This window comes from Rhagoletis zephyria, unplaced genomic scaffold (assembly GCF_001687245.7).
Source record: "Rhagoletis zephyria isolate East Lansing unplaced genomic scaffold, Rhagoletis_zephyria_1.1 Rzeph_scaffold_00790, whole genome shotgun sequence".
NCBI classification, from domain to species: domain Eukaryota; kingdom Metazoa; phylum Arthropoda; class Insecta; order Diptera; family Tephritidae; genus Rhagoletis; species Rhagoletis zephyria.
The window spans coordinates 139,131-166,539 of NW_016157874.1; the positions used below are offsets into that span (position 1 = coordinate 139,131).

The 27,409-nt window shown below is 38.6% G+C and overlaps 3 protein-coding genes and 1 long non-coding RNA gene across 5 annotated transcripts; 1 reads left to right on the forward strand and 3 right to left on the reverse strand.

The window, feature by feature from the left end:
* Rab30 (RAS oncogene family member Rab30) lies at nt 1-2,221 on the forward strand. 2 transcript variants are annotated; one of them, XM_017614207.1, is made up of 4 exons: nt 1-92; nt 219-557; nt 1,346-1,543; nt 1,646-2,221. In XM_017614207.1, the coding sequence occupies exons 3-4, from the start codon at nt 1,373-1,375 to the stop codon at nt 2,144-2,146; spliced, it is 672 nt and encodes a 223-aa protein (XP_017469696.1). In that variant the 5' UTR covers nt 1-92; nt 219-557; nt 1,346-1,372; the 3' UTR covers nt 2,147-2,221. The 2 variants fall into 2 exon arrangements, with proteins under 2 accessions (XP_017469696.1, XP_017469697.1); XM_017614208.1 differs by having other exon boundaries at nt 42-355; nt 445-557.
* A 2,102-nt stretch (nt 2,222-4,323) lies between these two features.
* On the reverse strand, nt 4,324-8,006 carry LOC108361558 (uncharacterized). Its single transcript, XM_017614202.1, has 2 exons — nt 7,036-8,006; nt 4,324-4,472 (listed from the first exon to the last, which is right to left on the reverse strand). Exons 1-2 carry the CDS (start codon nt 7,921-7,923, stop codon nt 4,452-4,454), a joined length of 909 nt encoding a protein of 302 aa, XP_017469691.1. The 5' UTR covers nt 7,924-8,006; the 3' UTR covers nt 4,324-4,451.
* A 1,043-nt stretch (nt 8,007-9,049) lies between these two features.
* On the reverse strand, nt 9,050-24,843 carry LOC108361560 (uncharacterized). Its single transcript, XR_001847321.1, has 4 exons — nt 24,769-24,843; nt 18,739-18,742; nt 16,284-16,288; nt 9,050-9,063 (listed from the first exon to the last, which is right to left on the reverse strand). It is a non-coding gene; the product is annotated as an uncharacterized LOC108361560 (long non-coding RNA).
* A 721-nt stretch (nt 24,844-25,564) lies between these two features.
* Nucleotides 25,565-26,585, reverse strand: LOC108361559 (uncharacterized). The gene is made up of 2 exons (XM_017614203.1): nt 26,508-26,585; nt 25,565-26,455 (listed from the first exon to the last, which is right to left on the reverse strand). Exons 1-2 carry the CDS (start codon nt 26,542-26,544, stop codon nt 25,791-25,793), a joined length of 702 nt encoding a protein of 233 aa, XP_017469692.1. The 5' UTR covers nt 26,545-26,585; the 3' UTR covers nt 25,565-25,790.
* Between the last annotated feature and the right edge of the window lie 824 nt (nt 26,586-27,409).

Below are 27,409 nucleotides of genomic sequence, written 5' to 3' on the forward strand. Positions count from 1 at the left end.
CCTGGACACAACTTTGATACTACACAATGAACACCGACATGCTTTACAGTAAATTCAGGAGGGTTGACCAGCCAATTGGAGAAATAATTGAGGTGCTTATGTAGTAAAAAAACGTCGCGCATATGTGTGCGAAAGATAATTTTTACTAATGTACTCGATGGGACCAAGAAACTTCAAATAAGTGTGAAATAAAATAATAGTTAATTAATTGTTAACAGCAACCGAAAAAGAGGTGTAATTGAATCAAGGGCAAAAACGGAACAGGCATTCGAGTGACTGAATTCTACTGTGTATTTCGTGAAAAGCTTATTTACACAGGCTTCACTGTGTTTGTTTACATCGTGGAATTTGCAAGGTTTCCAAAAATATTTTAATGCACTCATAAAAATATAAAACAAAAGAAAGTATCTAGTATACAAAGTTATAACATTTCTGCTACTAAAGGGGATACGTATTTTAGAAGTTTTCCAGTCGAAAGATCAGCCACGACCAAACCACGAATTCGCAAGCGAAAGAAATAGTTGAGTCAGCAAAAATTTCAACGTATATAAGCAAAGGTGAGTATTGCAAGAACAGAAATTACCAACATTTTCATGTTTGTGAGCTATTTAAACCTTAATATTCGGGTGGGACGGAATATTGATCATCTGATGTAAATACGTCTGTTGCATATACATATGTATACATATGTACGTATGTTTATACATTAATACATTATGTATTTAGGAAAGCCTTAAAGCCATGATGTCATATATTTCCTTACATACATATGTATGTACATATTAGAAAGCGCTATCCATTTGTGGGATAAACTAATATGTTTAGCTTTATATTCCAAACAATAACATATTTTATGTAAATAAAATATCCTTTGATGAAAGAGTAAGGGTATTCCTGAAGTCTTGCATAGCTTGCTTGGTGCACGAGTTGCACGGATTGCATGGTAAAAACCGGTTTTCCAATGGTACAGCTTTGCAACCACCGTGCACCGTGCAAGGGCTTTGCAAGAATTCGACGATACCCCTAGTATTTGAATGTCGCGGCAAAACGAAAATTGCTTAGCTCAGCTCAAAGGAGGAATTATGTACATGATTGCATGTTTAACTGCATACAAAGTTGGAGATTCTTGATATAATTTATACGAATCCCGGCCTTCCCCGTAGCGTGAGTCCGACCGACTGAAAGTGCGGCATGGCTAGAAACGATATATATAATTAATTAATTATGTAGATTATGAAACCGACAGTCACTTTTTTTTATAATCCAAATAAATAATCTTAATGTAATGTAGTTGAATTCTTTGACATAGATTTTTTAATATAAACTATTTTATTTTTTTATTCAGCACAACTAAAAAATAAATCGCGCATAAATGGAGGACTACAAATTTCTTTTCAAAATTGTACTGGTTGGCAATGCGGGTGTCGGCAAAACATGTCTAGTGCGGCGTTTCACACAAGGATTATTTCCACCCGGTCAAGGAGCAACCATAGGCGTTGACTTTATGATTAAAACCGTAGAAGTGGAAGGTGAAAAAATCAAGGTAATAACCATACATTACATATGTATTTACATACATATGTATGTGTGTAAAAAAAGTATAAATTGTTAATGCATCTATTCTTATACATTTATACATAAACAGCTTCAAATATGGGACACCGCAGGCCAAGAACGTTTTCGATCAATTACTCAAAGCTATTACCGTTCGGCGCATGCATTGATACTAGTTTATGACATAAGTTGCCAGCCGACTTTCGATTGCTTGCCCGATTGGTTGCGCGAAATCCAAGAGTATGCCAATTCGAAAGTTTTAAAAATTCTTGTTGGAAATAAAACTGATCGCGATGATCGTGAAATACCTACACAAATTGGTGAAGAATTTGCAAAGCAGCATGATATGTATTTTCTTGAGACTTCAGCCAAGGAGGCAGAAAATGTCGAACGCTTATTTTATGAGATCGCCGCTGAGCTTATTGACCAGGCGCGAAGTAAGGATGGCACGAACGCAAATAAAACATCTGCGGATTCTATTGGTCTTGGTAATTTTGGCACAAAAGCAACTCAAAACAGTTGCTGCAGTAGTTTTAGTAGCAGTACTAGTCAATCAACAGGCGAGAACAGCAATAGTAGAAGTAACACTTAAACAACAGTTGGCGCATAGAGGTGAAACAATTATTAATTAATATTTGACGAAAAATAAATAGATTTTAGTAATATACTCCTAGTTAAGGTTAAATACATACCAATTGTGGACATACATATGAACATATGAGGCTATGGATCGTGCTAACTAACGCATGTTTTGTAAGAAAAAAATCGATACAAGAAAGGTTGATTCGTCCAAGAAAAAAGATGTTGGTCACATTAAAACTTACTAAATATATTTTAATAAATAAAGGCGCTATCTCATCTTTAGAAATCCAACGTTCCACAAAATCCCGTAGATTATTACTCAAAAATTACCAAATAGAATTTGAAAATAAATAGAATATCAGTAAATAAGTTTAATAGTTAAAAAAAGCAGTGTGTTTAACACTCGCGCAACTGTATAACATAGATTTTTATAAAGATTTCTATATTAAGGTAACGAATTTAAATTGTGAAATAATAACCACGAATTGTTTCATTATTACAATAACTGTCTTATCTAATATCTTGGTCTGTATTCTTTCACTGTCGATTTTATAATACTCCGCGCTTGAAATCTTTGAAAAATTGCCACAACACAAGTTATCGGATCACCGGCTTAATAGTCCATTTACGTTCAAAACAAAGCCTCTGGTCAAACTGTAGCTGTATGTGCATATGTATGTGTGCATGCAGTATGTATCAATGCACAAGCCTTCATATTTTTAAAATATGTACATTTGCAAAGTTTTTGCACAGATGTAAGTGTTAAGTTCGTAAATTTTTTTTTAATATTTAATTTTAATGACATCTTTATATTAACACTTAGTGTGAACCCACACCGAAAACGACAAAATGTTTGTTCGTGTCGTATAGAGCAAGAGTACATTTACTTGTTATTATTCAACTCAAACCAAATTAGTCGCAACACGACACAAATAGGATACAAAAAAAAATATGATTTCTTGTCGAAGACAACAAACCCGTTTTGTCGTGTACGGTGTAGGTTCACACTTGGAGTGTAATACATTTATCCGTCCTTGCAAAATTTTTAGTTTCGGGTTTATAAAGTTTTACAATTACTACATATGTACATCACTCTTCTAAAAAATTTCAGCTTTGCACGGCTTATCAGTTTTCGGGAACTATGTTTGTTTGTTCTAAGTTGTATAGATGAAGCGAGATCGCTTTGAAAACGCCAGTTTAATACTCCTGTTGGCATAGTTTAATCCTTTAATCTATTTATTAATTTGTTGTTGTTGTTGTTGTAACAGCATACAAACTCCCCAAAGACTTTTGGGGAGTGTTGCTGGAGTGACAGTCCTTGGCCAGATATAAATCTGGGTCGTTCCGGTTACGTAGACCCGACTGTCGTGGGTGCACTCCGGTGGAGGAAGTGAAACGATTCGATGGTATACGTATGTCTGTATGTATGTAGCTTGAAATTCCAACAGGATTGATTTATTGCGTATAGCGTCAAAAGAGTTTTGATGTTTGTTTGGTTTCCCAATATGTAACCCCCGTATTATGAATTTTCATGCGATAGACGATAAACGCTTGCAAGTATATCGTATCAAATCAGCCCTCGTATTATCCTTTCCATACGCCCGATAGATAGCGAACAATTGGATAACATTTATTATACGCGAATATAAAACGAAAATTATTTACACTACTATTAAAACAGTTATCATTGGTTTAGAACATTAACTTTATTCATATTCTTTATTTAAACTTTTTTATTCATATTCTTTATTTAAACTTTTTGTATATCTACGGGTTTTTTTTTACATACATATTTTGTACCAATTTTCCTTTGGTGGTTACAACAAACTCTTTAATTTTTTTCTTAAAACTACACCTTTAAATACACATATCAGTGTACACACATTCTATTCTATTGTCCTTTAGGAAGCTTAACAGCTCCCTGAGAATGCTAAAGTCAAATTTGAAAAATAATTATTTTATACAATTGTATGCATTAAAAAAACTGTAATTTTTTCTAGCGGTGAAAAATCTCGGATAACCAAAATTAAAAATGAGCGCTAACCCCAGAGTTGTCTATAACCTCTCTTTTAAACTTGCTCAGGCAAATCCTTCCATAGGTGTGTCCACAGATAAGCATGTTTATTAGCTTTATCTCATGGGTAGCGAAACTGCATTTTTTGTCGCGGAACCTTGGCGAATCTGTAATTTGCCATTGTTTTCTCAACTTTTATATTTTGTGCTTGGCCACATCATCGAGCCTAGAGAAAAATTGACCTAAGTCAAATTTCCCTTTAACAAACAAATCATTGATTTGTATATATGTTTTAATAGATTTACCCCGTTTGATATAGCATGTCTTGGGTGTAATCTTTAATTTATAGTATTTTCTCACGTCAGTGTTATTAATAGGTACATATATACTGGGCTTATCATATGTATTAGATTGATGCGTTTTAATTGTGTTTTGATTAAGAGAACTTTTGTTTGTCATAGATCTTGTTTGCATTTTGTATAAAGTGTTATTTTTAACATTTATATCTTTTAAATCGTCAATTGTAATGCGTGATAATGCATCCGCAACATAGTTGTCTTTTCCCCTAAGGTACTCTACCACAAAGTCATATTCTTCAAGATCAAGTCTCATTCTAGTTAGTTTTGAGCTAGGGTTTTTCATTGAAAATAGGTAAGATAGTGGCCTATGATCTGATCTTACCAGAAAATTTGTTCCGTAAATGTATGGTTTAAAATATGTTATTGCCCAATGTATGGCGGTTAATTCTTGTTCAATTGTTGACTTATTGCTTTCTCCTTTTGTGAAAGTTCTAGATGCATATGCCACCGGCAATTGTTTTCCCTCATATTCTTGTGTTAGTACAGCACCACATGCGTGTTTGCTTGCGTCAGTAGTTATACAAAATTGTTTGCTGAAATCTGGGTACTGTAACAATGTAGGACTTATCAATGCCTTTTTAAGGTGCTCGAAAGCATTATTACATTCTAGTGTCCACTGAAAAGGTACTCCTTTCTTTGACAATCTAGTGAGATGTCTTGAGTATTCAGAGAAATTTTTTATAAACCTCCTGTAGTAGTTACAGAATGCTACAAATCTTTTCGCACTATCTGCATCTGTAGGTATAGGGTAATTTTTAATTACTGAAAATTTTTTGTCGTCGGGGAGTATGCCTTTGTCAGTGCACTTATGTCCTAAATAAGTCACCTCGCGCATAAAAAATGAACATTTTTCAGGATGTAATTTTAAGTTGTGCTTGCGACATAGTTCAAAAACATCCGATAGGTTTGATAGCATGTGTTTCTCAGAGCAACCCAGGACTACCAGGTCGTCCATATAGAGAAATGCTTGTTCTGGTTTTAAACCGCTAAACGCAATTGTCATCATTCTTTGAAATGAATTAGGGGCAATTTTTAATCCGTATGGGAGTCTAGAAAACCTGTAGGATCCATTATTTGTAGAAAAGGATGTCAGGTCTCGTGAATTTGTTTCTAGTGGTATTTGATGGAATCCTGACATAAGATCCAAACAAGAAAAATATTTAGCTCGACCTAATTGGTCTAGGATGTCATCTATTCTTGGCAGTGGGAATTTATCCGCTATTAATTTTTTGTTAATCTGCCTGTAATCTATTACTAACCTCCATCTTTTTTCAATTGAATTTGGAAGTGATTTTTTCTGAACTAATAAAATAGGACTATTATATTCGGAACATGATGGCTCTATTATTCCATCTTTTAACATTTTTGAGACTTGTCTTTCAATTTCTTCTTTGTGAGTGTGTGGTATACGGTAGTTCTTAATGTATACTGGGTCTGTATCTTTTGTCCTTAACTTTTGTGTGTAAAAATTGTTTGATGTGATTGCTTCTGTTTCTAATCCAAAAATATCGCTGTACCTAGAACATAATTCCGTTAACGTTTTTTCAAATAGTTTTGGAAAATTTTTCTTTAGTGTATCTAAAATTTTATTTTTTCTTTCTGTTTTGTTTTGATCACTTGAAATTATGTTATAGTCAGTGAGATTTTCTGATTGAATTCTGTTTAGTTTTACCGTTACTGGTCTGTCATTTGTGTTAAGAATTCGTATGAATGCATTTTCAGATTTTACCAAGGTACTTGCAATGAATATACCTGTTTGTATTTCTTGATTAGGTATCAGTACTTCTTGAAAAGGAGTAGAAAGTTTCACCCTTCTTATAACTTCTGACATAGCTGGGAGTGTTATGTCATCGTTACAAGTAGTTATAATTGGTATTTCAATGTGCATTTGGAATTTTTCTGGTCTGAGGGTTAGGAAATCTTGATTCTCATTGAATTCAAGTAGACAATTGTATTTTTTCATAAAGTCCATTCCAATAATGCCATCACACGGTATTGGGAAATCGTTTTGTACTACATGAAACTCGTGTGGTATTAAGTAATTTTTAAACTTTAAATCGAAAAATGTTGTGCCTATTGAATTGATTTTTCCTTGTCCAATGCCTTGTAGTGTTGTAATGTGTTTTTTGTTTATGTGTTTAAGTGTATCTTGGTCATGTTTAATTATGGAAATGTCTGCTCCTGTGTCAACTAGTAGTGTTATGGCGGTGTTAGTGTGAGCAATTCTGACTTGTATGTAAATGCTAAAGTTAAGGTTAAGATTGTATATTTTGTAGTCCGAGTTTATCTTAGGGGAATGTCCGGGTTTTCCGAACTATTGTTGTCTGTTTGGGTCATTCTAATATTCCTTGTATTACCTCGGTAGGTATTTCTGTTTTGACCTCTATTATTATAGTTATTTCCACTATAATTGCTGTTTTGGCCATTGTGGTTTCTTTGAACATTGGTTCTATTTTGAAACCTTCTTCCAAAATTTCTATTGTTTTGGAATCTGTTGCCAAATTGTCTTTGTCGGTAGTGCAAAATGGTATTTTGTTGGCCTGTAGCTTCTGTACAACTTCCAACAAATTTGCTTATTACTTCATTCATGTCAGTAAACTGACCTGCTTCCATAATAAGTTTGACTTTTTCTAATGTGCAATTTTTAGTTATTGCCCTTACGGCTGCTTGTGTCGCATATTTACTTGCCAAATTTAAGTTTATGCCGTCATTTATATATGCATTTTCTAATGATTTTGTTAGTGTTTCTATTTCATTGCAGTAATTTGTAGCAGTTTTGCTACTTTGTCTTATATTCATAAGTTTTGCAGTCACTACTTCTACTGACTCACCTTTTACGGTGGTGCGTAGTTTGGTACTGATTTCCGCAATTGTATTTTCATTGTCAATCAAATTTCTCGAATTTCCTTTAAGTTTAGTCTTAATTAAGGAAATGGCTATTGCCTCATGTTCGCCTTTTATCGCATCAACCAGAGTTAGTGCGTCAAGGAATGAACGTAAATTTTCTGATTTGCCATCAAAATCAGGTATAAGCTTTGTTGCTGTATTTATAAATTCTACTACTGTCTGTGTCATTGTGGGAGTTTGTATAATTTCTTGTAGTGGTGTAAATGATATTTCCTCGTGTAGTGACGTTGGGATATCTATTGTAATTCCTTTTCTTGAGGCTACCGTTATGAGTTTTTCCCTAATGTCAAGAAAGAATGTTTCAGCTGCTACTTTATGACCTTGTGTAAGTCTATTATAGTTGACATTTAGAAAAACTCTAAGTTTTTCAAGTGTGCTGACTAGGTTATTGATATGTTTATTAAGTGTCTCTGTCTTTATTTCCCTGTCGTTGTTTAGGCACTTATGTGTTTTCAAAAATTCCTCTCTAATTTGTCTAGCTTTAATTAATATTTGGTTCCAGTCCATTACCTTTGGTTGAACCTTTTATTGTAACAGTGGGTAATAAATTTGTTAGACTTGGTCTAAATCATTGCTTCTACTGGCTGTATATTTTTTTTTAAAGCACCTATTGTGCATTCTATACAATTTAAAGCAAATATTTGCTGCTAAAAGGGCTACTATTACAAATAACAAGATGGTTATAACTTCCAAGTCGGGGGACGTTACGTCAACTTTGTTGATAACATTTGCAGTAGAGTCTACTGTTTTTACGTCTAATAGACCCATTTTAGGCCAAGTTTGTAGTATTTGTATTGGTATGTCCAGTTTTAAATTTTTCTAATTGTCTCCTATCATATAAGTTTTTTAAAAATTTTATGTAACTATAACCCTCTTTTTTTTTATTAATTCTTATTTTAGTAAATTTTTAATTAACATTTATTTATTTTTATTGATAAAATTTTGGCTTAATATTTAAAAAAAAAGCAATAAAAATTTTTTTTTTTTTTAAAAAGTAAGATTGAAAGTAACTTAAGAAATGTATTGTATATGTATATAAAAAAAAATATTTTTGCCACGAGCGAAAATTCGCTTACTGGCCCTATGAGTGCGGATTGACGCACATCAGTTTTTGTTTGCTTATAATATAATTTATATTTTTTATTATTTTTTTTTTTAATTTTGCTTTCTATTTACTAAATACTGCTCCATCAGGAATTCTACCTCTGAGATTCTACTCCATATTTTAGTTGCTGCATCCCATGGTGGTGGCGGCCTTGTATTAACTGTTCTTAGTAGGATTGCCTTCTCCCGTTTTAGTTTTTGCATGTAACCTCCTCTTCTTTTTGGCTTTTGTGCTTTTGGAATGGTAATTTCATCTGTTGTCTTTCTGCTGGTTCTTTTTCTATATTCCTCGAGAGTTATTGGTTGTGGTCCTTCCTTCATCACGCAGCTGACGGATCTTTGTGGCTGATCCACGTCAGGACAAATTAGTTTTAAGCTGACTGTCCGTCAGGCTTTTTTGTTTGATGATTGATTGATCTTTTTTTTTTTTTTTTTGGCTGATCAAGTCAAAGTGCTTTTTAGTGCATAATTTTTAAGCACAAAATTTTAAAAATGTTGCAATTTAAGCAAACCAGGATTCAGGCTGATCTGTGCAGCAAAGCACTAGACTGCCACTGTGCAATTCAAATCTAAGCACCGGTTGGCAGGATAGCTTTTTTGCAAATTAATTTTCGCAAAAAGCTGGCAGGATCGCCATGTATCGAATGAAACAATTCATTTATGTTTTAATTGTATTGAATTTATTTTACTGAGCAACTCAATGTCGCTTTGTAGGTTCTTTTACAATTGATTTCTTAGCCTAACATATTGGGGTATTTATGGGAAGTAATTGCTGCATAAGTCTAAATAATATTATAAATAAATTGAAGCTTAAAGTTAGTTTGTTTGACGGTTTGGCACGTGTGCCTGACAATGCGTGAGTTCTATATTCACAATATTCAAACAACTGAAATATGAAACCCTTATTGTTTTAAATAATTATAAACGTTAAGCATGGTCGACTTTCAGTTACACTACACCCATCTTTTTGTAGCCCCAATTTTAATTTAAGCAATTCTATCTCTTTTTCTAACCGTTATTTTCGCACCACCGAATTCACGGGTGCTACTTTTGACGCACCCCAGTACGCTGATTGTTACGATAACAACTTTTTGAGAAAATTCGCGACGCTCTTCGCCGTTGTCTATATTCGCAGCATCGTTATTATTCGCACTATCGCCGTAATTTGGTCCGCCGCTTTTACTCCATTAGCGTTGAGTCCACCCTTTTAATTGGAGTAGCGAATACTTCGCGTTGATTATGCCCGATTAATTTTAAATTTAAGCAGTTTAACGCCTTTTCTCTGCGCAATACTTGGAGTAGTGCCCATTACGAGAACGATTGTAGCATCTTACTGCTGACAATGCCAATGGGGTATGGAGCGCTCGCTTTCTTCTCGGTTGCTGCTTGGAGCCTTTCATATTGTGGTATCAGCTTTTTAAATTTGCCGATTGTCGCCACTCCGCTAAAAATTAGTGTTTTGGCCGACTTGTCCTTGACCCCGTCGATGATGAAAGCTACCAGTTTATATACTTCGATTGGTGCTGACTGAGCAAGCTCTTGCATGCTCAGAACGTAATGCGTGAGGGTTTCCGATTTTTCCCAAACGCGCGTCTCCAATTGACGAAGAATGTCTTTGACACTCAGTGGCCTTTTAAATTCATCGATGAGTTGCTGTCTCAGACACCCGTTTCTTCCACCCGTCAATGTTGCATATGCGTAACAATATCTGGGCGCAGCCACCTCATCGTACCGGTAAACTTTTCGGCTGTCCTCGAACTCGCTGCTCCACTTCGTCGCCATTAAATGTACGGAAGGTTTTCTCTATTTCAGAGAAGTTGATCGGGATGCTGCGGCAGGCTTTACCTGTTTGCAACTTTTAGCTGCAAAATACGTAGCTGTTTTTCGATTGCTGTTAAATCGAAAGAACGGTTCTCGCTGATTGCGACGTCTGCTGTCGCGGTTACTATTGCCGCGTTTTCGCGTCGCTTAGGTGTTGCTCTGAGAGTTTCGCTCATCGTTACTTAATCAAGTGGGTTTGCGTTAGGTTTTTTTTATTTCCGTACCTGAGCTATAGAATAATTCACGACCGCTTCGGTTAACTTGTTTATTCGGAATGAATCTTTGTTACAAGCGGTGCCACGTGATTTGCATATATCCTTTTTGAGACTAGCGCTGCCAGATTATTGGTATGTTTACAGTACATTCTACTACACTTGTCATTTTGCTTGCATTGTTTATAGCTTTGAATTGCATCATAGTTATTTTCCATAACTTGGATTTTGATAGGCGTCAAGAAGGCCTCATTTGTTTTCTCTTATCCAGTGGCGTATGTGCTTGCTTCTCCCTTTTGTGTTGTTGACGAATCTCCAAGAGTCCCTCGTGTTTGGGTTTTTGTTAAGTTCTGCAATTGCTTCCCCGAAGTTCGCTTTTTTTGACAGTTTCACCTCGTTTCCCTAGTCAATTTTTGCACATATAGCAGCTTCAAAGTCTTCAATATTGGGGAGTTGTGTAGTATGGCTTTTTAAGAGATGCCAAAAGTCTCCTATAGCTTTTGTTCAGCCCATCATTCAACCACGTTTTCGGTGTAAACTTAACTTCGTTGAAGTCAATCGTAGACTTCTTTAATGCATGATACATACCAGTGTTGAAGGATTTGACCCGTTGCCGCATTTAACTTTATTCAGTTCGTTGTTCAAAGCCTTATTGCTAATGAAGAAGTTGGGCAGCTTTTCTACGTTTCGAAGCTCAATAATAATGGACTGGCGATGACTTCCGCCAATGAAATCATCCTTTGTTGTCCAGTTTTCAAGGTAATTACAGTCAGGCTGAAGTCTAGTACAGAACCGTTGATTTCATTGCCATTGGTGTTTCTGAAGGAAAGGTTTTAGCATCGCTGTTGAGGCACTTGAAGTTAAACCTGTCAATGGTAGCAGAAAGGATTTTCCCTCTCGTCGAATCATAGTTGTCTCCCAACCTGGACCATCTTGCGTTAAAGACTCCCAAAAAAAAACGTTTGATTGTTAGTTTAAAAAAGATAACAATTTTTGAATTTCGTTAATAAAGTTTTATATGTTTAAGGTCTGACTAAAGTATGCCGAACAAAGTGTAATGTTACTGTCCACATTCATCATCTTACCAATATCAATGCCACATTGCGTCTGATATTTAAATGTTTGTAGTTTGATACTTTTATGCTCCTAATTGCCACGCCTACGTATCCGTAGGCTCTGATTTTTGTTATTAGATTATAATGTCGATTTCTCGTTCAATAAGCGACTGTGAACTCAACTGTTTGTTTCTAGAAGGACTCACACTCACTTATTGAGCGAGAAAACGACTTTGAAAATACCACAGATAATCGATAATCGACTAGAAGTCGTTTATCTACTACTAGTCGACACTAGCAATAGGGGTGTCAATTTTATTATTTATTTTGAATGTATGAACTTTACAGGTACGGTCTACATGGAGCTCCGCCGATGTGTGGTGATGGGTGTGCTGGTTCAGCGCGCTTTCTAGTGGATGAATTGCATTTCGTATTTTACGCCACGGTACTTCACGGTGGCGCGGTCTGCCCCTCGTCGTGCAACCAAGACCGGTTCGTGCTTGTATTTCAGCATCCCGCGCTTTATTTTCTTGGTTGGACGTTTTAATTTAAAGTTCTCTCGGAAGTCGCTCTGTAGGGATGTTATTTCTGTTATTTACATATTTGTATGGACTTATTTCTACTTTGTACTGATTTTTTATTTAAAGAATATTAGAATGTTATGTTGTGATTTCTTTCAAGAAGAAAATTTCAGATTTATTTATTTATTTAATACCTGGAATTGTGATCCTGTCGCTTACACCCTCATTTCGTCTTCCAGTAGCTTCCTTTGTGTTCGATCTTCCATATTTAATTCTTAAATCGTAGCAAAGAGTGATAGGTTTTTTTAAATTGTTTGTCGGTAGGGTTTGGCCTTTGACTGCCACCGACTGTGGTAGTTTGGGCCAACTTACTGTACCTGAGTCTCGTAGTTATTTTATTTGTTGCTTTTCAGAGCAGGCAAGCTTTCGTCTGCTTCAAAAGGTGAAAATCTATTGGAGTTTCTTTTGTATGTTTGATTTTTATGTAGTTGCTTGCTGGGTTAGAGCTGCTTTGGCCGTTGAATAAATAAATTTGAATTTTGTGAAATAAATTTCCTTTACACTCCTTCGCGTTTCTACGAATTTGGCGCCTTCTTCAGGTAGTCTGTTTTTTATTAGAATCTGTTGGAGGGCTTACGGAGGTAAACCCCTATTTACGATATTGGGAAGGGAAATTGTTGAGGCAAATCTGTTAGATATACGTGTAGGTACGGATCTACACTGCGAGGGTAATGGATGTAAAGCACTCAAGTATTTGTATAATAATGCAAATACGCATGTATGTAATTCATATGCAACTTCATGAGACAATGTTGAAGTTCAATAGTACAAAGAATGAGAATTCAATATAAATATAACATAAAGATGTTCCAAACAGTAATTGAAATGTAAATGTATAATTCAAATTGATACTTAGCGAAGTAAATGATGTATGTGGTAAATACTCCACGATGATGAAGTTGATAAATTCCTTTGGTTGATGTAGTTGATTAAAATGATACTCTATCGATGATGGTCCAATCCGTAAGGTCGAAAAAGGAGAAGGAGAGCCAATAAGGCGCCCCTGTTTATAGCAGTCGCATGGTCACATCGAACTGCCGTTAGTTCGAAAAAGAGGGTGGATGCGTTCTCTTTAGCAGAGGTGTATTTTAAGTGCGTACGTCGCTTAAACAATCACAAACAATAAACATGAAATACAATGATTTGATTTGAATCTTACTCACATTTAGTAATAATAACATTTATATCACAGGAAAGAATTTATACATAAACACACATCAATTGTTTTGTTCCTGCTTTCGCTGACGTCCATTTCTACTTTGAATAACAGCTGTGTAAGCGCTGTTTGTGCTGTCCACGTGTTCTTTAAAATTCATCATATTGTTAAGCTGCTGTCGTATACAGAGACTTTCCAATGTCGTTCGTCTTCTTTCTCTTCTTTCTACATCCAAGATCATCGTATTCGCGATTTCGAGTTTCCTTTGATTGTGTGGTAGCAGGATTTCTTCTTCCTTTTCCCATTCAGGGTATGTTTTTCTGCTGAGAGCACTGTGGTTTTGGATGCCACAGATAATACATTTAACATTATTGCATTTATCTATGCAGCCTTCCTCTTTTCCGCATGTAAGGCACCTCTTTTCCGCTTTACACGCTAGTCTCGTATGCCCCAGCCTTCCGCAGTTATAGCATTGTCTGACTCTGGAAAAGTAATGTAAAACCTTAAAGTTTGCTGTAAATATGAGAATCGATTCGGGAAGGTTATTGCCTTAAAATCCAATTGTTATGTTGAAAGTCGGCAGAAGTCTTTCTTTGTCGTTTGGGTCCCGTGTTTTAAGTCTCGCGACAGAAATAAGTGGAATGTTCAATTGAATATTTTCCTTGATTTTCTAGTCGATAAATTCAACAGGAATTTGTCGGATGACTCCGAAGGTCTAAACAAAACTATGCGGGATAAAATGTACGGGACGTATTTTAGCCTTCATTAAATCAGAATTTTTAAGACACTTATTCACAGAGGAGAAGTTGTCAAATTATACCTTGTTGATGGATTTAGCTATAGCTTGTGAATTTCGCTTGCTCTGAGTGAAGTTTAAATTCAATTGTTTTCAATGTGGCGAAGAACACATTTACGATACGGATCATTCCAAAATTGTGTCGTAGCAATCATAGTTCATTGCACGATTTCAGCGACTTATTCCTTGTAGGGTTCTGAAATGGAACTAATAATTAATCTCGTCTATTGTTAACCCATATGATACGCTTTAAAGTATTTGAAGTAATATAAAGATTGCCATAATAAAGATGAAGCACCGCATTGTATCGTATCGCACCCGTTTGAGGGCTTTTGCTTTTTATCGGTGTCTTATCAAATACGATATACGATTTTATCGCTTTCTAGAAAATTGAAACATAATTTACACATGTGGTTTTGTTGAAAGCGATGTTGAATCGCTTAGAAAATCGCCTCATGTAAATTCTACTTAAGTGATTTTACCTGGGTCGAAGTTTTCAAAACTTTTCTCAACTGGAGCAGCGAGTACTTTTCCGCACAAACTACGTCGCGTTACATTTCGCGCGAAATAATGTTTAATTAACTGAATGTTTTAAGTACTTTGCGATTACTTTAATTTAGGATGGGTGAAAAGACCACTTCTGATTAAACATTCGGAATGCTAAGTAGTTATTAAGACACAATTTTAAACTCTGAAATGTCCACTAAGTCTGTTACCTTCATCGCGTGCAACTTGTTTTTAGTTGGGATCCTCCAGTTGCCTTTGTTGATCAGCTAGGTCTCCTTTTGATGTTTGAATATGCGACAATGCTTTGTTACTAATAACTTAATTCGTTTTATTTTCAAGTCACTTCTGTGCCGTTCAAGGGTCAGAATAATACTGAATCTTACTAACTATTACAATTATTCGATAAGCTAAACGGGTGTGCGCGCTTTTAGCTGACCAAGCAGTCAGTTAGTTAGCTTGATGTCTACTTATTGAACTTATTAAATTTGCGTGTAATCGATAAGTTTCTTGTTTGTGCGCGCATTCACACCGTTAATTAGTTAACCTGGAGTTTATGCGCTGAAATTCATTTGTTATTATCATCGGCCGCATGTGTTAGCTCAGCGATTCATGGTGATCCAAATTGTGATATTGTCAAAGTTTCAAGAGGATGTTTATTTGACAATACTTCGTTGACAATTTGTCGGGTTAACTCCTCCCCTTCTTAGTGATGTTCATCTATCGGCTCTAAAATATGCAGACAGTTTGTCCCTTTATATTTCCTGCTTTATCGGGGTTAGTATATTAAAATTTTTTAACTTTAAATCTAAATTTCTTGTTTTACATCTTTTAAATAGTTAAAATTTTTCCTGAGGGATTTTCATATTTTAGATCATCTATAATTACTAAATCTTGAAAGGGTATCAAATAAACTCCCTCTAACGTATGGTTATTAACTTTATATTTTTTTATTTTATTATTTCATTTTCAATAAACAATTTTCCATCATTTTGGGCTTGTTAACACGTTGCACTTTCTGTTGCGGTTGGGCGCTTGTTTGCGCACGTTCAATTCCCCGTTTTTGCACATTTTTTATTTTGCTAAATAATCCCATTATTTCTCATTGTGTGTGCATTTCCATAATTTGGTTGCTTATTTCGTATTTGTAATAACGGATCTACGTCCATCGGTTCTGTGCGATTTTGATAATAGCTACCTGAGGATTCTTTTGGGAATACCTCAAATTATTTTGCAAATTTTGGTTTCTTCGATTTTCTTGGGGAAGGTTTTGAGAATTTGAATCTGAATTGGGTAATAATGTCTTGTCAGTAAAAACAAGATATTTTTATTTAAAACTTGATGTCTATCAAAACTATCTCCTGTACAATATCAAAAATAAATTTATGAAGGGGAGAATTAAAACAACACTAGCAAACATCCCAAAACCAGGCATGCTGCCAACAACATTCACAAGATTTGAAGATTCTCTATTTATTGAGGGGTTAATGAATAATTCATTGTTTGAGGCATCTCGCTCATTTTGGGTTTCATAAATTGTTTCTTCTTTTCCTCTGAACTCAACATCATCTGGAATGATTTTATCAACATTTAATAATTTGATGACATCAACAACTTTTGATTTCTTTTTATCATCACAAATACTATCACCTTCATGCACCAACTTATTCAAAGGACAATCTGCATCAAGTGATTGACACGGACAAGCACTCATAAGTGATCCACTTTTCTTAACATATACATTTATGTTCAATAGATCCTTAACAATAAAAGGGTTAAATCTTGATGAACTTATAACCAATTTATTTATTGTGTCCTTTATCATAAAAATTTCTTGTTGTAATACAAAATTATTGAAGTTCTGTCTAGATATAAAGTTTTTTATTTCTTCATTAACCTGATTTGTGTCATCAATACTAATCGCCATTTCTGGTGTACTCCTTTTTACTCTTTTATTTATACATACATTGTAATTTTTTATTTGCCTGCAATGATCATTTTCCTTAAATTCAAGACTATGTTTTTGTGCATTTACAATCCATGAACTATACTTATTGCCATCATCGTCAATGCAATCTGCTAACACATTTAATTTTTTAGCCTTGACGTTATCAGGCGTTATTATGACGAAACCAGACTCTTTGTTATATTCTTTCCCATTTAAATAAATTTTTTCATGTCCAGGTTTTATATAAGCTGATCCATTATTATCAACATATACGAAACTGTCTCTCTTATCAATGTGACATGACCAATCTTGAATACAACGATCTCTCAAAAACAAAAAATGTTCACTCCATTCCGCACCTTCATGAGTCATTTCTTTACTTTCTACCCAAGTGGGATTAAGCCCCAATCCTTCACAATGTTTCAATCCGCCACCATAACAGTCTCCTGAGGGGTAGCATAGTGATCCTATTTTACACATCCCTTTCATTACCCACTCAAATGCTTCATTTTTATCTGGAAGATATGGTCCTTTTTGTTTCACCAATGTAGTTTGTCCTGATGTCCCTGTAGTGATATGTTTCCATATATTCCTACTAAGTATGTGTATCTTCACCGTTGAAGGGTATCTCCATAATAATTTTGGTTTTTGTTGAACGCAAATTTATTTCGTCATTTTTAAGACTTATGAAGTTCCGTCAACTTGTTTGACATTTTTCAACAGACAAAGAAAGTTTGATGGTTACAAGAGTAATTAATAATTGGGTAAAAACAAACATTATGAGAATAAATATCTGTTATTACTAAAAAAAACAAAAAAAAAAAAAAAAAATTTAAAGCGAACTTGGAACGCATGTGGTTGGAATATAACTCCTGCGCTTTTGCTAGAGTATCGGGTATATCGCGTGGTCCCAAAGTAAAAAGAATTTGGTCACTCATTTCTTGTTCTATTATGTGTGATGGTCTCTTGTCGGCAAACGCTAAATCTAATAGAATCGCGTCAAGTTTAAAAATGTACCATGCTTGGTCAGAATGTCATTTGCTTCTTGCGTTATTTTTGTTCCTTGTCAAAGCGGCAAAGTGCTTCCTACTTCCCCTCGTATACAATGACATAGAGTTGTTGGCCGCCTCACGCCAACTAACGTAATTATTAATATGTCCTTTAAATTCTGGAAGGGACTTTATAACGTCCAAAGTTTCCTCGTAAATTATACTGTGTTCAATCATTTCTGTCACGTATTCAGCAACATTATTTGATCTGTTCAAAGCCTCTAACTGACGTCTAACTTGTACGATCTCACTACGTAGTGAGGCAGTACTGGCTACTATTAGCCTCGATACCACATCCATATTGGATGCATTATTGATATCACTGTTTGTTATCGACGTTATTGAAAATCTGCTTATTAAACTTTCCAGCTTTGTTACAATTTCTTACATCGTTTAAATTATATTAAACTCGGACGCGTAATGAGATTTTTTTTTATCATATTTTAAACTGTGTCGATCTCCTGTTTAAATGAAGATAATTGTCGATAAATAATAATTCGCGTGTGACTTGTTTTCTGGATTTTCCGGAAGAGCCTCCATCATTAACTTCATGGCCTCCCCAGAGTTGTATTCATTCGACTTATCGAAATATATACATTGATATGCTTATACCTAGTTTACACAGGGCAATACTTAATATACTCTTATACAGTGTTTACAGCTCGGCCAATCCTGACAGATGTAGTTTAGGTTTAACGTGGGTACCTTCCGCACTCTAATGCAGTCTAAGCTCCACAGAGCCCCTAAAGCTCAACGGATCAATTCAATGCGAAGATCAGCGCCCGGAAATGCGAGCATCTCGGTACCAATTGGCAGTGCGGAATGGACACGCTAACCACCTTGGTAGGGTTCGAGGACTATCTAAACCTCTGCCGTGCTATGGGTACGGCACCCGGTTGCAATGAAACTCCACATCGTGCCAACACGACTCTCCCCGCATTCGGGTTTAAACCACAGCCACCACGATACTCCCCGTAGGGCCAAGCCGCACGAGCAGATTGGAGCAAGCTCCAAGGGCAACTGCTCCCCGTGGTACCAGAATTAAGTCTCCGGTCAGACCTCGTGGCCGAAGCCACTCCCAGTTGATATACCATACTACTCTGGACTGGTAGCCATCACCAACACCACTTTCCTACTCGAGGCGTCTTCGCCTTCTAAAAACTTCACGTGCGAAATTCCTGGAGAGGGTACTACCGAAGTCGTACCGTCCATCCGTCCATTTTACCCCCACGCTATCAAGATTCCTCAAGTCCGAGTATCTCGGGCATTCGCAAAGCACGTGCTCGATATCCTCAAGCTCCGCTCCACACTCACACACCTCAGAGTCATGGAGGTTCCTCTTACGCAAAAAAGTATTAAGAGGACCATGCCCCGTTAGTAGAAAATCCAAGCTCAAGCAATGCCCGTAGTCCGGATTTTCTCTCCAATAAACCCTACACTCGGAATGAAGCGGTATATAACATGACCATTGGAACTACCATCCCAACGGTCCTGCCACATACCACGCACTCTGTCATCCAACAACCGTTTGCACTCAAGATAGCCCCTCTCCAAGTCACCGTCCGAAACCCACCCAGTCAACGGCAACATGTTCATGTCTTTTCTCATCCTGTAGGTCATAGCTCTCGCTATAACCACCAGGTCAAGAGAAGGAACTCCCATCAATACCTGAAGCGCATCCGTGGAGACGGTGCTACACATCGGAAGACAACCCAGCAACAATACCCTCTGACAGGATAGGACCTTCTAGCGACCTGCAACCTTCATAACTGTTTCGTACAAAATAGCGGACCCAAACGTGGCACAAGCCACGAATAGGCCGCGATAGATGGCACGAACAGCACGCCGGCCGAGGCCCCATTCACATCTCAGGATGCGACGTACCTTACCCACAACACCAACAAGGCGCTCCTTACGGCACACCAGGTGGGGAGCAAAGCTCATGCGTTCCCCAATGGTCAGCCCCAAATACCTGACTTGCGTCACATATCTAAGACTGACCCGGTTGACGCGAACCACCGGTGTACGTCCCAACGATAGCTTCCCCTTGAGTAACATTATTACCGACTTGCCAACCGAAGTGTCGACTCCCATACGTTGCCCCCAGCTACCGACGATCTCAAGCAGCCGTTCTTCCTGCCTTTCTATATCTGACCTGGAATTTCCTTCAGCCAAGACGAGAAGGTCACCAGCGTACGCACTAAAGCCACAGACTGGCTCGAGCTCTCACAGCAGGGAATCCATCATAAGGACCCAAATAAATCGACCATTGATGGACCCCTGCGGACAGCCACGAGCCACATCGACCTCAACAGTCCCCGCAACACCAACCATGGTAGCTCTGCGATCGGAGAAATAACTCCGCCAGAGAGCCATCTCTGCACACCCCAGCTGTTCCAAACGCTCAATGACTCTGTCCCAACGTAGGTAGTCAAAAGCCCCCTTAAAGTCAACAAATATGCCAAGGACATACTTGTTGACACTCCCCCGTACTACACTCTGAACATTCAGCCAAGCATCCTCTACACTACGTCCTTTCCTGAAGCCATACTGTCTATCCGACATGCTACCTGGGGACCTTTTAGACCTGACCAGGCCAAATACATACCCCAACTCCTCATCATCTAGTGGGGGAACAGGCATCTCCTGTGTCGAAGGTACTTGCACCTCCGCCCTAGGAAAGAACGTTCCTAACAGAACCCCTGCACACTCCCCCCACGATGATAACATAGTGTCACCAACGCGAAGAGAGGTGATTTACGTACTCTGACGACCCCGACATATCTTGAAAACCTGTCCCCAAGTATCGTCCCTATTCTCCCCTACAAATCTCTGCCAGTCCTCCTCTTTCGTTCTGACTAGAAGATTTTTATATTCCCTCATCTCACTCCTATATTGACTCCTAAGCTGGGACAGATTATACCCCCCCGTTGCACCTACACCTTTGAAACAGACGTCTTGCCTTCCTCTTGTCATTGAGCGCTGGCGACCAAAACTTCGCCCGCCTAAGATTAGGCGGCACCCATCTACGCAGAACGCGATCATTTACCTTCCAAACGATTTCGTTAAGACAAGCAATTTGCTCATTCGAGGTCATCTCCCCAAAATCGCTCAGAGGCACTTCCCACATAGCCACTTCGGCTAGGAGCTGGTATTGGTCCCAGTCAACCCCACTGGTACGCCACCTTCTCGCATGACACCCAGAATCCCTGCCAGGAGGCGTATGGGGCAAGATCACAATCTCAATAAGATTGTGGTCACTTATACCCTATCCAGCCCTAACTCTCCAGTCGAAACATGTCTGCTACTTGCCAGAAGTAGCACCGTGTCAAGGTAGGCGAGGTAGGGTTCCAATGACTCACCAAACTTACAATAGATGCTGCTGACGAGCAGCCTCCCGAACCTACCCTCTACACTAACAATTACTCCTAGCTCAGACGAGTCTACCAATACGCACTCTAAGTGCGGGTTATTCACCACAACTGCAGCATTGGCCCCACGGTCGGTGAAGACCCTGAAACACAAGGGAGACCCCGTACCACACCATGTGAGGCATAAGGTTCCTGCATGCCGCAGTCCTCCTCTAGCATCAATGTCCCTAAGTCGCACATCACCGAGTAAGCCCCCTGACAATTAAGTTGCAGGACCTTACCCATCTTAATGTCTGGGAAGCGCACGGGCAACAACTGCATCATAAATCGGGCAAGCGGCTGTCATCATAAGATACTCAGCCGGCTTTCCCCTGAAGGCGCAGTTGCGACAATGCATTGCATTCTCACACCTCGCCATACGATGCCCTTCCTGCCCGCACCTAAGACAGAGTTCTTCGCCCTACAGTTGGCCACACGGTGATCGAAGCCCATGCACCGGAAGCAAGCGGGCGCAAACAAATCCTGCCGTACTCGGAACGAGAACCACTTAATGTAGCAACGGCCTGCATCAAGGAGAGCGGACATTAACTTGTCCGTACCCTCCAAGACAACATTTGTTACTCCATCCGGAGTCTTCTTCCAAGGACGGCTGACCATCCTTACGTCCTTCTTCAGGCATCCAGGGCTGAACTCCTGAACGTTCAACCTGTACAACTCCCCCATGAATTCATCGGGGGTATCTCAGTGAGAACCGACTGAACCACAACCCTAGTTCCTTGCTTCCTGATGCTGACATCGAGCCCCACCTCAGAGAAGCGGGTATTCTTCGCAACCTTCTCCCGCTCCGCGACAGAAGGTGTACGAATAATCGCACCGCCTCCCTTTAGAGGTTTAATCTCATGCACCCTCACACCTAATGAGGGGCCCACCTCATTCATTACCTTCTTCACGACCTCACTAGAGCGCTGACCCGACTTCTCCTGAACAATCAGCGAATATGTCTCCATCGGTTTCGGAGCCACCGATGCAGGCATCGATGGCACAATAGCCTCCGGTGTCGACTACGGTGGAGCTCCCATCAGTGGGACCACAGCAGGCTGGGAAAAGACGCCCTTTCTTCGCCCACTGAGGACATCAACCTTGCCGTGAAGGTGGTCATTCTCGGCAATAGCCGTCATCAGGAGCTCCTCGTACTCCGAGGAAAACTCCAACAGCCTCTTCGCCGACAATAAGTCAACTCCTTCCAACCCAAAAACGGCCTCGCTAAATTTAGCGGAGATCGCCTTTAACCTCCTCGCCGATACCGAGGAACTAGCCCTCGTATCAGCCCCAACCACCTTACCTGGCTTTAATGCAGCCCCCCCAACGCCCACATCAGCACAAGTGCTGGTACCAGCAACCGTGCTCGCATCGACGTTCTTCTCAGCAACCGTGCCCGCACTCGCGCCAACGCCCAACGACCAACCAGCACTCAACCTTGCTCCACCTGACGCATCGCTAAAAGGTATTACCCCCGAAACCACAATCGACCTCGGACGACCACGCCTTCCATCAGACCTGGTACCCGAACCCGATTCTTTCTTGTAAACCTCATCCGTCCGACGTATATTCCGTGGTGGCGATTTCACCCCCTCCTGTTTCCTCGTTGCATCACTCTCCTCCCCCGACGTGGACACTTCGCGAACCGACGATTCTTCGGCGCCCACACTAGCCACTCTGCGGTTCTTCCTCCGCGAAGGCATTTTGGCCTTCAGCCTCTCCAGCGGGTAGCTGTACCGTGCACTTACGCGCACACGCACCCAAGCACCGACTGTGCTCTAACAAACGCCCTAAGAGCAAACTGAAAATGGAGCCCCGGTTTCAGTAGGACTCAAAGTAGAGCCCGCGCTATAATGCCGGCGACTCAACGAGCGGTCAAGGCGGCTAAAACCGCTGGATGCAGACCACACCCCAAGGCAGCCCTTGAAAAGGTCACCCAAGTAATCCCGCCGGTCGGAACGGTGTCCCCGTATCGGGATACGGATCGACCGATGTAGTAGCTATGCCAACACACTCGTGAGGCAAAGCAATCGCCGATATGCGCGTATAAGCCCTACTCAAGGTCTAGCCAAAAGCCAGCAGCTCACACAACAGATGCCCTCAGAGCAAATCGCTTGAGAAAGCAGTACCCGGCACACGTAATACGCGGTACACAGCGCAACACTCCGCCAAAAAAGGCGGGACCTAAAATGGCCACCGTAGAAGGTCAGAAACACCGAGCGGCACTGCAGGAGCCCAAAAACCCGTTCTACGAAATGCCGGAAAATATCCGGAAAAAGTCTGGAAAATATCCGGAAAAAGTCCGGAAAGAGTCTGGAAACGATCTCAAAAAAATCCCTAAACTTGCCCAAGATCAGTACTAAATAAGCACTTACCTACACTAATTCCCTACTGGGTACACGTGAATCACGTGTTCGCGATTTGGTATACAATAGACTCCAGCGCAATTCCATTTAAACGGCNATTTCCATATTCTATTTTTACTCTTTCAATTTCACTGACCAGCGCTGCAAACGATATCAACTAGTAGGCTAACAACCAGAATTGAAATTTAATACGCAAGTACTTACCGTACTACAAGTATACAGAGAGTAGATTTGCTACTCCCTTTTGGCAGCAGCAAATATCTCTCGTACGCGATGAGGGAAAGTAGAGTACGTACTTTGGTGGAGTAATAGCAAGTACGTCAAGTATTTACTCTCTCAACGCCAAGTAGTGTATGTATGCGGAAAAAAAGTAACAATGTGTTGGGAGTAGAGTACAATGCAAGGAGTACTTATTGAATGAAATGCGGCAAATACAATTGCGCTGGACTCTAGTATACAAATACTGTAGTCAATACCTACACACACGCACACGTATATTATCTCGAGCTGGTAAACAAGTTGTTTGCCAGCCACAAACGGTATCGCGCACTTCTGGTAAACAAATACCACCACAAAGCAGACGACGAAAAACTTGTCAACAAGTTACCGTACACCGACGCCACTTATTGGTAAACAAGTCACCGTTAACCGACGCCAAGTAATAAACAACCGCGCACCAACTGACAAACACAAGCGCACAAAAGAAAATCGCCGATAATCGCAACTGAAATCTTCCGCAACACGTCCGTTCGCTACGATCGCCACAACTGAAGTTGCCACTCCTGACAATGGATCGCCCTTGATCATGTGCCCAAATTACTTAAAGCTAATTCATGCCAAGGGGTCATGCCCTGCGTCCTCTCCACCGATGCCGCCATCATCTGGTTTACTCACCCACTTCCGAATGCGGTGAGCTTCAATGACCCCAACGTATGGAAGTTGGGATAACTGACAATTATCAAAGTCACGAATGACGTAGCGGTCATTGCCTAATACCTTGTGTACTACGTACGGTCCTTTATATTGGGGTATACATTTTTTGTTAACACCCACAGTCGTATCAACATTCCTTATGAGCACATAGTCTCTGCAAAACGCTTGGAATAAAATAAATTGACAAACCGTGTGGTTTCGCTGTTTCACGCTGAGTGCCCTTTTATTTTTCAAAATGGCTTATGGCTTCTAAAATATAAACGGTTCTTACTCGCTAAAGTTACAACTAATTGTCTTACTCGCTATTAAAACTAATCTTAAGGTCTAGTTACTTAACCTAATTTCTTACGGTCTAAATACAATCTTTACGGTCTAAATACAATCTGTACACAACAAAAGGCCTATTCACACACGTACATACATGGGTGAAGAAATTGTAAAACTGGACCCCGACTTGCAACTCAAAGCGAAGAAACAAATGCACGACATTTTGATGGATCTGCAAAGTGAGCAATTGAAACGGAATGGGCTTATGTAACACAATGACTATTTATATGTATGTATGTACACTCATAGACAAAAATAGGAGTGTCCCTTTTTGTCATGTTTTGACCATTTTCCGTAGGTTATTGAATTTTAATAACTTATTTATAAAACTTTAGTTAACTCTACAACCAAACACATATCACTAGAAGCTTTAAACTTTAAAAAAAATTCAAGAAAATGCATAAAATTACATAACAATTTCGAACTTCCTTTTAAGTATTTCAAAAACAAAATGGGTTGTTGCGGCGCCCTCAGCTTAAAAAAAACAATACCCAAAATTAACGGTGATCTTAAGCCACTTGAAATTTGCCATTTATTACATAAAAATTACACATCTACACAGACATGCAATTTTCTTTTTAATATTTAAAAGAAAAAAATCGAAATTTTGATGAGTTTTCCTGAATTTCGTTTAAAGTTTAAAAGTTTTATTGATATGGTTTTGTTTGTAGAGTTAACTATACATCCCGTGTCATAATTATAAACGCACCACATATTGCCAAGTTTAAAGATTTTTAATTAATGGGGTGTATTTTTATAAGTAAATTATTAAAGTTCAATAAATAAAAGGAAAATAGTCAAACTTTACGAAAGGAGGCAGAGTTATTATTTTGCCGAGTGAATATGTATTTTGATTATTCTTACCACTTTTTTACCTTATTATTACTTTCATTAAAATATTTGGTTGCTCTAATTGAATCAAAAATGTAACAGTGTTTGTACTACTCACGGTGCACCGCTAAGTAGGCAGGTATTAGCTAGTAGGTATGTACATAAATTGAAGACATTGTACTCATTTATTTAATCACCAAATAAACCAATTGTTGCTTCTACTAGTATGGAAAATTTCCAACACGAAAAGTTTTGGTTTATTTAAACAATGAAACGATATTTTAATTTACCGCAGAAAAATAGTTTTCGAAAGTTTTTCTTATTTCTTCAGCGCTCCTTTTTGACGCATTTCTTTCAGAAGCGGTTGTTGTATAGTTGTTATCTATTATTGCATCTATTTCACTTTCGGAAATGGCGTCAAACGTAGTTTTCTTTTTCACATTTTCTGTTCTTAAAAAGTTGTGCACACATACGCAAGATAATACAATCTGAATGGCTGCAGCTGGAGCGCGATGGATGGGTGAAAATAAAACTCGAAAACGGTTCGCAAGAATGCCAAAAGCATTTTCAACAACGCGCCTGTTCCTCGAAAGTATGTTGTTGTATTTAAGTTCGCTTGGTGATAGTCTTAGATGAGAGTAAGGTTTCATTAAGTAGTCTTTTAGAGCAAAGGCATCATCGGCTAAAAGCACAAAAGGCGAGGGAGTTGACATGAAAGGGAGCGTGCATGGGGCTGGTATATGTACTTCATTTTTTTCAATAGCGTATTTCAGGTCCGAGTTCAACCAAATTCCAGCATCACCCACTCTCCCATTAACACCGACATCAGCATAAATAAAACGATAGTGGGCATCAGCGATTGCCATCAATACAAATGAATGGTATCCTTTGTAATTGAAATACGTAGATCCTGCTTTCCTCACTGGCAGTATTCTGCAATGCTTTCCTGAGACGTTTCATCAGTTGAGTGAATTTAAAAGTGTTAATTGTTAGTTTACCATCTAAAGCGCCGATGCAGTTCGGGAATCCCCACATCTGATAAAAGTCTTTTGCAATATCACGCCAATCTTGCTCACTTGCAGGGAATTTCAAATACTCCTCCCTTAACGCCAAATATATTGCGGGAATTGATTCCTTTAAAATTCTGGAAATGGTTTACTGCTGAATTCGGAACGGCAATTGAAGTGACCTTTGGGTTTCACCTCATTTTGGAAATATGTACATACATATGTATGTCGGTACTAAAAATTACCAAGAATATATTTTTCTTACCAGTGGATAGATATCGCAATGTCAGCTGCAGCCGTTCCGCAGCTCCTATGCAGTTCCTGAATTTTGTATCCTGCTTGCTAATATAGGGGCGTACTTTTTCTAATAAGAATGCAAACTGAGCTGGAGTCATTCTTAAGATATTTTTGTGAAGGATTGAATCCTCGCACTCAATTTCCTTTAACAGTTTGTGGCTAAATCCTATGAAAAGTATTTTTGATAATTACAAAAACGAACTATATACAGGTGTATATAATGTGGAATTCGAAACTTACCTTCCAGTTCTCTTTTTAAAAGCCATTGCGCAGAATATTTTATTTTAGGCCTTTTTCTTTTTCCTACGCTGTATTAAGGCAGCAGCGTTTAGCAAACAATTTGTTGCAATAGATAAAACTTGTATTTCCATTGTATGCTTAGAAAATCTCTCGTATGTCAAAATGCAAACAGCTGTGTAAAAAAACTAACGAAATACAGCCATCTGTCAAAAAAACCTAACGAAATACAAGTTGGCCGGACTGTTTTTAACAACCTAGTTTGTTTTTCGTTTGTTTTTTGGCATATAGCTTACTCGCTTACACAAGTACTGAAATTGTATGTGACCTTCTCTTTCTTTCAAAATACAGCGTAAAAT

What these genes read in the sequence shown, in the direction of transcription:
- LOC108361559 (XM_017614203.1), bottom strand. Translation starts at nt 26,544, where the DNA reads ATGTGGGGATTCCCGAACTGCATCGGCGCTTTAGATG. An exon ending in CTGCATCGGCGCTTTAGATG is followed by an intron (nt 26,456 to 26,507) that starts GTAAACTAACAA and finishes GAAACGTCTCAG; the next exon opens with GAAAGCATTGCAGAATACTG.
- LOC108361558 (XM_017614202.1), bottom strand. Translation starts at nt 7,923, where the DNA reads ATGGACTGGAACCAAATATTAATTAAAGCTAGACAAATTAGAGAGGAA. An exon ending in CTACAGGCCAACAAAATACC is followed by an intron (nt 4,473 to 7,035) that starts ATTTTGCACTAC and finishes TACACCCAAGAC; the next exon opens with ATGCTATATCAAACGGGGTA.
- Rab30 (XM_017614207.1), top strand. Translation starts at nt 1,373, where the DNA reads ATGGAGGACTACAAATTTCTTTTCAAAATTGTACTGGTTGGCAATGCG. An exon ending in TGGAAGGTGAAAAAATCAAG is followed by an intron (nt 1,544 to 1,645) that starts GTAATAACCATA and finishes ATACATAAACAG; the next exon opens with CTTCAAATATGGGACACCGC.